The 13,758-nt window shown below is 38.8% G+C and overlaps 1 protein-coding gene across 2 annotated transcripts in view; it reads left to right on the forward strand.

The window, feature by feature from the left end:
- The first annotated feature begins 1,310 nt into the window (after positions 1 to 1,310).
- The window catches only part of ELMOD1 (ELMO domain containing 1), a 29,955-nt gene continuing 17,507 nt past the window's right edge, over positions 1,311 to 13,758 (forward strand). For both annotated transcript variants that reach the window (XM_028131988.2, XM_028131992.2), the window contains exons 1-5: positions 1,311 to 1,455; positions 1,587 to 1,615; positions 2,873 to 2,970; positions 6,626 to 6,755; positions 12,392 to 12,525. In XM_028131988.2, coding sequence (XP_027987789.2) covers positions 1,311 to 1,455; positions 1,587 to 1,615; positions 2,873 to 2,970; positions 6,626 to 6,755; positions 12,392 to 12,525 — 536 coding nt within the window. The remainder of the gene's footprint in view (positions 1,456 to 1,586; positions 1,616 to 2,872; positions 2,971 to 6,625; positions 6,756 to 12,391; positions 12,526 to 13,758) is intronic.

Here is a 13,758-nt window from a genome sequence, read left to right on the forward strand (position 1 = left end):
CCCCGGCTTCATCCGGAAGGTCATTCCGCAGTTCAGCCATCCGGTCTAATTAGCATATTACACTTTTATTATTATAGATAGATCTTATGCTTTTGTTCAAGTTAGCCTTTGGAAATTTTTATTTTTAACACAGGCTGTTCAAGATATTGGGGCCAGAGCAATTGGAACAAAGGGTAACTTGATCAAGGTGTTGGTTCATGTTCAGGGATGAATCACATCATTGAGGCTATTGGTTAACCACTCTCATTTATCCGAATGATCCTAGATCACCTTATGTTAGAACTGGAGGGAATTAGTGAATATTGCAGAAGAAACATCTTTTAAAAATGCCACTAATAGGAAGTAATAGAAATATTCCTGCCTACTAGGAGCACATAGTATTAAGAGAAGATGATTGAATATCACTTTCTGGCTGTGAGTCCTCCTTATTTCTATAGAATGAGTCATTTTGAGACTTTGAACAGTACAATGAAGTAGTAGGAGCTGACATATTAAAAATAAAAGTCAGCACAAAACACAAATTTACCTGCCAGAGACATTGTAAGTTACTTCACAGTCTGTTGAGGTATTTTTGGAGATAGGGTGTGCAATTAAGGAAACTTTAGTTAGCAGGGGTCAAGAACAAACTTGTCATAAGGTGGAGTTTGAGGATGTTGGAGAACCAAAAGTCAGCACGCTTGTTCAGTGAACTGATGAGGCATCTTCTGGCAAGTTCAAAAAGTGTCGGGATTGGTCAGCAAAGAGGACAGGTAGCCACACAACCAGGTCCTCAAGGAGGACAGCAGTACCTAAAGGAAAGCCGAGGGAAGGAGAAAAGAATGTAAACAGGGAAGAAATAAAATAGTGGCCAAAAGGGCAGTAAGGATGGGCTGGAGATGATCCAGGGCAAGCTGAGAGGCTGTCTACACGCGCAGGAGAGGGGAGTTCCCAGGACGTGTCCCTCAGGGGGAGGGACCGCGGGAGAGACCATCTCTAGGTACTAGTTATTTTAAAATGTGCTGATTTATTTAAAAATGTTTTTAAGTGCCTTGTGCTCAGGCAGTTGGAATATCAAATTTGCTAGAATAGGGCTTTCTTGGAGTTGCTTGCAGTCATAGTAAGTGTGTCCTCACAGACTGGGCTTGCCTCCCAATGACGGGTTTGTAGCTACCTCAAATAACATAATGTGGGATTAGCAAAATGAAGTAAACTTGTAAACCCAGACGTCTAATGGCTGATTTTCCTCTGGGCTTCTTTTCTTGCTGGTGGTGGCTGCTTCCTATTCTCTTCCAGAGTCCTAGCGGAAGGTGCTGTCTTTTGTCTTTGACAGAATGTTGATCCAGGTGTGCCTGTATTTTTACTGCACATTTTTGTGGCGCTGCCTGAAATTTGTCATGAGGAAGCTGACCGGAAGATGTGAACTGCAACGGATCTGTTACAATACCAAGCCTGGAGCTTCTAGAACCATGAAGATCGGTAAGCATGAGACAAAGAAGTAAGCAAAACGTAGGCTTGGTGTGACTGAGAACGTTATAGTTCAGAACAGTAATTTTGAACCACTTGTAAAGGATAATTTCTAATCACTTTTAAAATTATCTCTTTTATAGAAACATCATTGAGAGGTTCAAAAAGTAAGGTAAGTAAAATTGTTTCTGTATTTTTCAGCAACTTTTCACTTGGAAGCTCAGATCCATCATCCAAAAGTAAAAATTTGAAGAAACAAAATATACCATTATAAAAACTAATGAAAACTGAGAAGAGAGAATTGCCTTTACTTTTAACATGAAAGTAGCCACTGTATGTGAATTTTTAGGCAGATGTAAGGTGCACTTTTTACTTCACTGTCAAATTCATTTTTTTTATACCTCTTCCAAAAATCATAAAATAAAAATAACTTGAAAATAGGAGCAGCATTAACTCTCTGGTGTTAATATCCAAATTATTTCACTTTATGCTCAAGATTTTTCAAGAAAATCAAAGTCACTATTCCATTGTTTATAGCACATAGTTAATATCCACATAAGAGAGAAAATTGGTGTTTTTTTTTTTCAAGATTCTTTTTTTTTAATTACTTTATTGATTAAGGTATCACATATTTGTCATCAACCCCCCTTTTTCAAGATTCTTGAATATTATTATTTAACTAGAGGCCCGGTGCATGAATTTGTGCATGGGTGGGGTCCCTCAGCCTGGATGGCTATCCGGGCCAATCAGTCGGGGCAGCAGGAGTTTGGCCAGCGGGGGTGGGGGGAGGGGTCATGGGAGGTTGGCCAGCCAGCCCTATCAGGGCCAGTCAGGGCCAGCTGGCCGGAGGGACTGCGGGAGGTTGGCCAGCTGCGGGAGGTTGGCTGTGGGAGCACACTGACCACCAGGGGGCAGCTCCTGCATTGAGCGTCTGCCCCCTGGTGGTCAGTGTGCGTCATAGTGATCGGTTGTTTGGTCATTCAGTTGTTCAGTTGTTCGGTCGTTCGGTTGCTTAGGTTTTTATATATATAGATTTTGGTATCCTTAAGACTATATTCCCCTTGTACTTCTCTCAGTTGTAGACATAGTGCCCAGTAACAATAGAAACCAGGTATGTTGAGAGAGAAAATGGAAATATAATATTTTATTAAGTAATTTAAAACAGTTAAAAATGGTAAAAAAAACAAAACTTACTATTTCTGTTTCATGTTATTACCTTAATCAGGAAAAGTATACTACCCCATGTGAAAATGTCAAGTTCACTAGAATTCAAATACTAAATCAATATTTTCTTTACATTTAGTTTAGGTTAGTGTCTTCATGGAGAAGCTTTAAACAAATACTTGAAGCCCCTAAGTAGACCCTAAATAAATCCTGCTTAAGCCACTGGTGTTCATGACAAGGGAAATGATTGAGACATGTTTTCTAGCTGTTGCAGACTTCAGTGAGTGTTCACCTTGATGCTATTGAAAAAACTATAGAAGACATCATGGAACTGAAAAAAATTAACCCTGATATAAATCCACAGTAAGAATTATGTTTATTATTTTATAAATATAGAACACAAGTAATGGCTACATATTCATTATTTCTATAGCATGCTTGCTCACTCTCTATCTACTTCCCTATCTCTTCACCTCCCCAACCCCCAATCATTTCTAATGTTTTGAATTTCAGATGCAGAATAAAGAAAAAGGTGCCATTTCCATATTTTTTAAATAGTAGCAACCTTGTACTTTGTTGTGATTTATGCTTATGCTTTGAGATGCAATGAATGTATGAAATATGATGGATGCCTCTGGTATCAGCTGAAATAAAGGGAGCCCATTCGTCAAGTCACTCCATGCAATGCCCGTGTTTTACGGTACAGTCCAAGTTCGAATTGTAAATGTGCCTGAGCCGATTCTGCTCCATCAGTTCATGACAGGCTGAAAACCCAGGAGACAGTCCCTACCTGCTTGTCAAGAGAACAGGCATGAATATCTTGACTTTAGCCCAGTGAGACCTATAGAAGACTTCTGACCTTATTTAAAACCGAGAGAGAGGGGGGCGCATGTGTAGGAGGAAGAGATAGTTTTTGTAAGAAGACTTTAGAACTTTGTAATGTATTCATTTCATCTTGGAAGTATTAAAATGCATTTGGCAATGTACATGACATTTAAAAATAGCTTTATATATTCCACTGGGAACAGAATTTTTTCAGTGAAAAAAAAATGAGCTGAGGATATTGGGTAGAATAAATTCTGCATGCAGATATATTTAGAGACAGTTTAGGCAGGTAAGAATCAAGCTGTCTTTTAGATATGCATAAGAACTTCAGATGTTGTCCCTGAGAAAGGCTTTTCATTGCCAGCGACAGGGAGCTGTAGTTAAGGGAATTTCAGAGTTCACTTTGCATGTCTGTCTCTTTGAGGGATTCTAAGTACTAGCTAATTTGGGCTCATCACAAAACTCCATTTCCACGTGGTCTCCAAACCATTCTTCTGCAGACATCAGCTAATTAGCTGCCTTTTTCTTATTCAGCCATTAAAGGTGACTTAATTATGCAGTAAATGTCTTTTTGAAACCTTTCGACATATATTTTATATCTCGGGGAAGGTGATAATAAGACAATTTATTTTAAATTAAGTTGAACAAAAAATGTAAGACTACCATTAGGCATGAGAGATATATTAGACCCATAATCACATTTAGAGGTTGGATTAGATTGAATTAGCAAATCTTTTCTGTCTCTGAAAAGAGAAGAAATAGAGAAGGCTAGGGGAAATATTTTATAATTTATCAAGTCATTACTACTATTAACCTCACTTTGGTTTTTGTTTTATTCTGTTTTGGTTAATCCTCACTTTTTTTCCATTGATTTTTAGAAAGAGTAGAGGGGAGGGAGGGAGGAAGAGAGAGAAACAGAGAAACATTGATGTGAGAGAGACACATCGATTGGTTGCCTCTTGCACACTGCATGACTAGGGCCAAGGATCAAACCTCCAACTCAGGTACCTGCGGGAATCGAACCCATGACCTTTCAGCGCACAGGCCCATACTCTAACCATTTGGCCACACTGGCCAGGGCCACTTCACTTACTTGTTTTAATTACATTTTTTCAAGTGCTGCTAAAGCTGCTGATAAGAATCACTACAGTAAAAATTGAATTGGCTTCTCTGGTGGCCTCTTCTCTCATTTCTCCCACTCTCTTCTTTCCCTCAAAATTAACTCTTTCAGTCCTGTGTTGGTTTCCTGGGTGCCCAGTGCCACTGTCCACTTTTCCTATATTAAAATATCTGATTTGGTTTTTTGGTGCTGTGGTAACAAGGGCCATTTCATTGAACATTCAGTTTTATTTAAGTTTAGCATTCTGGGTTATCTTACATGGTCCTCTACGTTTGGAGTAAGTATATAATCCTAAGACATAATTATCTATTGCCCCCAACTTTAGTCTTAACTTTCTATACATCTTATTTTCCTTCCCCCCCCCCAAAAAAAAGGTGATGATAACACTGTCATCATGATTATAATGACCACCACGAGAACAAAAATGTCCAAATTTAGTGAGTGAATTAGGAGTAGGAGTATACCAAAGAGTAACTCTTGGGTTAAATCATAGGAAGTTGCTAACGTTCAACTGTTTTGACCCCAAAAGCTAATGACTGTAAAGAATTTAACAGGAATAAGTCAACGTGAAATACCACCTTTAGACTTAAAATGCCATCAAATGAATGTAGGAGAATAATTTATGTGACAGTAGTTTATATGAAACGAGAATCTTGGTAATTAGTTAGCCATCTGTTTACTAAGCTTGCAGTGTTTTGTGACTGCTTAAAGAGACCCCATTTTACCTCCTAGGTTGTAGGAGAGAAAAACAGCATTCAGATCATAGGAAGTAATGATTGTGTATCACGCTTGCCAGACTGTTTTCTGTTCCGGTGGTAGCTGTAATGGGCTGTTAAACAGTGTACATTCAGAGAAGACTGAGCAAGATAGTAACAATGGAAAACTGTGTCACATGAGAAGGAATTGAAGGAACAGGGAATGTTTTTAACCACTGCAGATGCGACTAGAAGAAAGAATCACTATCTCAAAATTAATAGGCACAGTGGGGAAAAGGCGGAAATACATTTGCTCAGAGATCAGAATTTGAACCACTTGGTAAAAAGGAAAACAGATTTTGTTTCAGCCTAAAGGAAAGTGTTTCGGCAACTAGAGAAGTCAGAATGAAATGGCAAATCTTGTAAAATAGTGAGTTCTTACTCTTGGCATTGCCTATTTGTTAAGAATGCTCCCAAGCAGAGGTGTTTTGTTGTTGTTTTGATTTTATTTTTACTCCTAAGCCCCTGAGGGCTATTTCTTCCTCTGACTCTGCATACACACACACACACACACACACACACACACACACACACACCCTTCTGAAGTGTTCTGATATACCCACCTAGTGGGGACTAAATGATCCCTAGGAACCCATTATCACCTATATTTTCTGCTTCTCACTTACAAATCACCTGCATAAAGAACTCCCTTGCCCTAGGTCAGTGGTCAGCAAACTCATTAGCCAACAGAGCCAAATATCAACAGTACAACGATTGAAATTTCTTTTGAGAGCCAAATTTTTTAAACTTAAACTTCTTCTAACGCCACTTCTTCAAAATAGACTGCCCAGGCCGTGCTATTTTGTGGAAGAGCCACACTCAAGGGGCCAAAGAGCCGAATGTGGCTCGCGAGCTGCAGTTTGCAGGGTTGTGGATTTGATTCCAGTCAAGGGCACCTACCTCGGTTGTAGGCTCAATCCGCAGTAGAGGCAAGTACAGGAGACAACCAATCTGTGTCTCTTTCACATTGATGTTTCTCTCTCTGTGTCTCTCTGCCTCCCTTCCACTCTCTCTAAAAATCAAGGGAAAAATATTCTTGGGTGAGGATTAAGAACAAAAAATCCCTTGTTTCTTAAGCCACATTGTTGCAACATAGCTTAAGAAAAGGCCAGAATGAGAGGTAAGTTTTCGCCAAGTTCTACAACTGTCGATGCAGATGCAGCAAGAAACTGTGCTTCTATTAGATAAATGCTATTTGGGCAATCCCCTAAATATTAGAGAAATAGGACAAGTCCTGCTGTGATTACACCAAGTGAACAAATGCCAAAGTATGTTATGCTTTTCTTCATGTGTGTTTCTTCCTTTTTGAACACCACAGGTTGGGAATCTCTCTCCAGGCTTGCCTTCTGCAGATCGTCGGATACAGAAACCTTATTGCAGATGTGGAAAAGCTGCGCAGAGAGCCCTATGATTCTGATAACCCCCAACACGAGGAAATGCTTCTGAAGGTCAGTCCTCGAACACATTGCAGACCCTCACTTAGGCCAGCTAATGTGTGCTAAGCACCTGCTGTGTGATAGGCACACACACACATGAATTATTGTAGTTCATTAGATACATGTCAAGAACTTTTGTGATATGACTTATCTGTGGTCAGGATTTCAGTATGAATGCCTTTTCCTATAAAGGCATCTATATTCAGAAGTGAATTTAGAAAACATTTCAGATGAGTAGTTCTGAAGGTTGATTTAAAATTTTTATCTTGATTTCTTTTAAAATTCAGTGCTTTGGAGTAGCATCTTATTATGTTCCATAGTACACCATCAGCTCATGTAAGATTCTTAAGGTTTTGGTTTGACAGCCAGAAGTAACATTTATAATTGCATATTAGTCTCCCAGCAATTTTAACACACCAGATATAAACCTTCATCTCCTCTTCTAATAGTCTCCAAGTTACATGAATAAATAATCATTATGAAGGTCTTGGGTAATTTCCCAAGAGGGCAATTGCTGAAACAGAAACCAACCTCATCTTCTTTGATGTCTACTGAAAGTCATAAATGGAAATCCCAGGACACTCTTTGACGATTGCTATTTCTCCTGTTGGCTTTCAACACAGTTAAACAATCTAAGCTTGCGCTCCATGTGAAAGCCCACAGAAACCACCTCTGATGCTTTCTCAGATTACAGGAGAAAATTGGCTTTACACCTAAATTCTCACATGAATTTTCCAATGAAAAATTTACCTCCAACATCTGAACCAGCAAGAAGAGTAGCTTTACCAACCAGTTCAGTGCCCACGTCTTACTCATCTTTGCGCCCCTATGTCCAGAGCAGTGCCTAAAATTCAAAAGGGCAGTAACAAAATTGGAAGAAAATATTTGTTTAGCTGCCCTAACTTTATTTTATTTAAAAATGTCAATAAAAGATGTAATTTTAAAAGTGTATCTTGTTGTGGTTTTGTGTGAAAGGAGTAAGTACTTAAACAGATGACTCATTGGTCTCTACTAATTAGTGCCAGATCTGATGTGAATCATTAAAAATTAAAGAAGCCTCATTCTTAGCAATAGTTTTTCTCCTTTCCTTTCTCTTCTGTCTAATTGTAACTAAGCCACTGACTGAGCTTCATCTCCTTTCATTGCCTTACTTTTTCCATTTCTGATAAAGGAAGTTGAGTTCAATAAAATGATTTCAAGGTGGGAAATAAGAGGTGAATGTAAGAGAAATGAGGTGATGTAATGAACACACCGGCCACAAGCACCTGAACCATTCATTCGCATGGCTGAGGTGCCCACTGAATCAATGGCATTTGAGTACTTGCTGTGCACCATCTTAGCTGATCTGTTGTCTGTGTGCTGGCACATAGTAGTCAGTATGGGTGAATGCATGAATTATTGTAGTTCATTAGATACATGTCAAGAACTTTTGTGATATGACTTACCTGTGGTCAGGATTTCAGTATGAATGTGTTATCATTTTTTACTGCCACCATTATACGATGTAAGGAAAGTGATGGTTGTTACCTTTGCTTTAGAGGTGAGCACGCTACCATGGTTTTAGTCCAGGCTCTGGTTCACGCAGGGAATTACACAGCCAGGACTGTCCACTATTGTGTTCGGCAATTTGAGGAGAAGCATCCTTTCTACTCGTAAGTGGCTTGCAGTCTAATTAGAGAAATGCTATGCATTTACAAAGATCACAGAATCTTACTGTAGAGCTCCCCGCAAATACCTCTCGAGTGTTTTCCATGCCCACTGCCTTATTCTAGCCATTATCTCCAATTGGGCCAGTAACACTTCCTCCCTCCCGTCTCCTTAAATACCGTTGGAGGGATTACCTAGTCATGTCATTCTCTAGGTTAAAAACTTCAGGTTCCCTCGGTCTAACTGTAGAAAGCCCATGCACCTTAGCATGCATTTGGGACCCTTTCTGATTTATTTCTTTAAGCGCTCTTTCCTGTATCCTGTCAGATACAGCACATTTCCACCATGCTCTGCCACTCACCCTGACCCAGATGGCTGTGCCATCCCCTGTGCCCACGTATGTACTCATGCTGTTCCCTCTGTTACCCATTATTTTTACAGCAGACGTTGCTTAATTTTTTACGACCTTATTTATTGAATTTAGACATCTTTTCTATCCTCCCCAAGCAAACTTAGGAGTGGGGTCTCTATTTCCCTCTTCAGTTCATTCAAATTGCAAGTATGATAGTAACAAAATCAGTAATAATAAAACATTCATTGAGTGTTTGGTATGTGCCAGTCATGTAGGGTAAGTGTCACAATAACCTTTTGGTGAGATATAGGTATTATCCCCATTTTTCAGGTGAGGAAACTGAGGCTGGGCAGTTAGGTGACTGCCCAGCTCACACAGTTAGAAAGGGCTCTACACTACTGTACTGCACTACCTCTCAAGGGGGACACCATGTCTTGTTCCCATTTGTATTTCCAGAGACTGGTCCATGGTTTGTGTTTAACTGACGGAGCGTAGGGTTCTTCATCTTTAAAATTGGGTAATAATACCCTTCTTACCTACTTTATAAAATTGTTCGGAGTCAGTAAATCTGGCCAGCCACCCATTTTTGTAAATAAAGTTCTGTTGGAACACATCCATTCACTCACTTATCTATCGTCTGTGGCCACTTTTGTACTACAGTGGCAACATTAAGTAGCTGTAGCAGTGACCGCGTGGCCACCAAAGCCTAAAGAATTTACTGTCTGGCCCTTTACAGACAAACTTTGCTGACTCCCGGTTTAGGAGTTTTAATATGTTGCTATTTTGTGTAAGTGCTTTGATTTGTAAACATAGGAGACCATTATCACTGTTTCTACTTAAAGAATAAAAAGAAAAATCTGGATTGTATGATCATTTAAACATAGGCTGAAATGAAACTGAATCATAATCACTTTATATTCATGTAGTACTGTCCACGTGAATTATCCACATGGACATTTTTATTAACCATTTTAAACGAAATTAATAATAAAGGCAAGGTTTTAGGGGGATTCATGATGTAATAGAAAAAAATATAACCCAGAATGAAAAGACGCTGTCCTCACGGGAAGAGGAGGTCCCACGGTGGCCTCTGTGAAGCGCTGCTTTTGAATGAATGGCCTTGCCCTGCAGCAGACCTGAGACGAGGCAGACGTCTTTAGATACGCTAGCAGGAAAGGCTCCGCGCAGAGAACAGAATTAAACGGAGCGTGGACCTTGATGGATAACAGTCCGACGCAGCATGCAGTTTCCACATTGTAACTTGTCATCTGCCCCTGGAATCACCCTTTTTAGCTCTGGTCTCCTTCACTTGGCAAGTGGCTTTGTAATAACGCCGCTCCCAGGAGCACAGTCCTAGGTCCCGACCAGAGGCCCCGACCACGCCACCTCAGTTCAGATTTCCAGTCGGCTTCCAACGTGAAAGAAATAACCTCATTCCCTCAAGGGCACCCTGCCTCTGACCCTCACTTTTTTCAGGGACGAGCCTATCTATCGGAGGAGAATGCAGTAATTCAAGCATTCTTACAGGAAATATGCACATGGTGGCACTCATATAAGTATTTTAGCATAATCAACTTTCATTTAACAAAAAAAGTGAGCCTGATTAAAGCAGACAGGATTAAGAACTTAATTTAGAACACTTTTTAGCCATTAGTCCTATCTATCTTGATACATGAAATTATTAAAATGGAATTCCTTTTTAAAGCATTTTATTATTTAAACTTTTCCTCCTCCAAACTAAGCATTCCGCCAATGAATGAAGTTTATGACTTAAAATGCTTGTTTTTGTTCTTTTATTTCACTCACTTGATGAAATCAGGTACATTTAAACAGTGTAGGGCCCTGAGATCACTTGAAATTATTGTCCACATGAATGTGATGAGCTTTACAGTCTGTTTCCTTTTGTTTGTATTTATTTTTCATTGTGGCAGTAATGGTTCCTAAAGGCATTTTTAAAAGAGAACTTCTCTCTCATTTTTCGGTGCTCTTCTGGTGAACACAGAAACATTTTCTGTTTTGATGAATGCAGAGCACTGGCAAGTTCTTATGGACAAAATAAAAAGACATTTCTTATACCCGTGTTTCATATTTTGCTTTCAAGGATGACATTTACTTTCATTCCTCTGAAATTTTTCTCTCACCCTTTAGAGTAAAATTACCTGTGGTGCCACTAAGATAAAATATTGTATCATTTCAATTACACATAATTATTGATTAGTGCCTAAAATAACTTTGATGGATTACAATTCTTTCGTTGGTATTTCCTGTGATTGAGCATTGTTTTATACTGTGTCAGATATGTGACAGGCCCTAGACGGTTTGACTCAGTGGATACAGCATCGGCCTTCGGACTGAAGGTCCCAGGTTCGATTCTGGCCAAGGGCACATACCCATGTTGTGGGCTCGATCCCCAGTGTGAGGCCTGCAGGAGGCAGCCAACCAATGATTCTCTCTCATCATTGATGTTTCTATTTCTCTCTCCCTCTTCCTTCCTCTCTGAAATCAATATAAATATTTTTTAAAAAAAGATATGTGACAGTTTACTATAAAGCAAGGAGTCTGTGTATTTCTGTTGTGCTAAAACTTTAAAATCTGTATAACATAGAATAAGCAATTTAGAAGTTGAATCATGTTGAAACAGTAATAAGGAAATTTAATATTAGTATCTGTCTCTATAGTGAAAATATAAAATATTATTAATATTGTTACAAGTAAATTTGCTTACATGCCTCTGTCTGTTTATTAGAAAGAACTAATAAAGCATTATATATTTATATAGAGGCGGGTGTCTCATGTTCTCAAGTAATGATCTGTATTAAAGGTATCTTTCTACTGGAAGCTTAGAAAAATAGAACTGGTTTCTTAAACAGTGACAAGCATAGTGTTTAGAATCTACATTTGTCCATTAATACAAAATTGATTATTGTTGAAACATTTTTAGGTAACTCTTAAACATAATAATATGTTTTTAGGATTATTCATGAACATGATTGATCTTCCTTTACTTAGCTATATGTATTTACTGTCACCATCATTATAGGTGAACTGTAAGAAATAAAACTCAAGTCCACCCATTTTTCTTTTTGTTAATAATGCTGCTAAAAGTTTTGTGATAAAGTAGGTTAAGCATTTTCTGAGGGAATGCATGCCCTCAAAATTTTCCCAGTTCTCTCCTCCCCTTTATTCTCTTGTATATTTTTGGAGGACTCCAAACAACTTGTGTGAGAGAGAATATCTGATTAGAAATTAAAACAGAAATACTTAAAGCATTAAAATATAAAATACACATTCCACTGCTTTCAGAGGGATGACATCATTACAGGTCATGCAGCCTCTGGAAAATTCCACTGTGTGCTCCTGAGATGAGAAAGAAAAGGCAAATAAACTACAGTATTTGTATTTTTTATGAAATAGTTTTTACCTCCCAGACTTTCTGAAAAGGTCATGGGGACCCTCCAGGAGTGTTCAGACAATACTTTGAGAACTGCTGTCATAGGTAACTGAAAGATGATCAAATCTTTGTTATATATTTGCATGTATTTGACTTTTGCAAAGCTCCTCCTAGTGTTGTAGTTTAAAAGATCTGAGCCAATCAGAAAGAATATTTATGTGCATATGTCAAAAGGCTAATTTTCTTTTTTGTCTCCAGTTATGGAAATTCTTGAAGCCCGATACTCCATTAGCATCTCGGATTTCTAAGCAATGGTGTGAAATTGGTTTCCAAGGTGATGATCCTAAAACGGATTTTCGAGGAATGGGACTTCTGGGACTGTACAATTTGCAGTAAGTAAATGAAGAATGGGTAAGTATTAGAGTGAGGCTCTGGTCTCCTCAGACTGAAATGACAAAATTGACTTATTAGTTCCAAAAGCTACTTCCAAGAAGATTCCAAGAAAACATTCCAGTCTTCTGAGAGATAACTCAGGCTCATAAAATTTAAGAAGCTACCCTCTTGCTCTAGCCAGTTTGGCTCAGTGGATAGAACATCAGCCTGCGGACTGAAGGTTCCCAGGTTCGATTGTGGTCAAGGGCACATGCCTCAGTTGTGGATTTGATTCCCCAGTAGGGGGCGTGCAGGAAGCAGCCAATCAATGCTTCTCTCTCATCATTGCTGTTTCTCTCTCTCTCTCTCTCTCTCTCTCTCTCTCTCTCTCTCTCTCCCTCTCCCTTTCTCTCTGAAATCAATAAAAATGTATTTTTTAAAGAAAAGCTACCATCTTCCTTTTATCTGGCAAACCAGATGGATTCTTTTAAGCTAATCTCAAATTTATTTATTTAAATTTTTTATTATGAAATATGTTAATTATATATAACAACAGAGAGAAGATTATAAAGAATTTCCCTTATAGTAATCACCCGGATTTAGTAATTATCAAGGTTTTGAAATACTTGTCATATTTGTTTTGAAGATAGACACATGTTAATGAAAATCTTACACTGTTTTTCATTTCACTGTTAAGTTTTTAAAAAACATGAGTATTACCTTCCATTGACCCAAATGCCATTATCACATTTATCAAAATTAACAATAATTCCTTAGGTTCCTCTATATTCAGTCCATATTCAAATTTCCCAGTTCTCTCAAAAACCTCTTTTTATAGCTGGTTTGTTCTAACCCATTTTATACAAGATCTCTACATTGTACTTGGTTCGTATGTGTCTCCGGTCTTTTTCAGTTGGAGCAGTTTCTCTCCCACTGCCCTCTCTCTCCCTTTGACCCCTATGCTGTGCTGTTAACTTGTGCAAGTTCCACAGCCGATCGTCCTGTAAAATGTCCCATGGTCTAGATTTGTCTGTTTGCATTTATACCCATCCCCTGTATGTCCTGAAAGTCACAGGTATTCAGAAAGGCTTCAGGAGGTTCCGATTGATGTCACGGTGGGAGGCCTGCCGTGTCCCCACTCTGGTTCCCAGACTGAGGTGGGTCAGAGGCATCACAGTTTGACGGCTGCATCGTAAAGTCCCCCATCGGCCCTTTATCTAACCATTTCCTTCTTCAGCTGAACCAGTTAATTA

Source organism: Eptesicus fuscus, chromosome 13 (genome assembly GCF_027574615.1).
Source record: "Eptesicus fuscus isolate TK198812 chromosome 13, DD_ASM_mEF_20220401, whole genome shotgun sequence".
Classification (NCBI taxonomy): domain Eukaryota; kingdom Metazoa; phylum Chordata; class Mammalia; order Chiroptera; family Vespertilionidae; genus Eptesicus; species Eptesicus fuscus.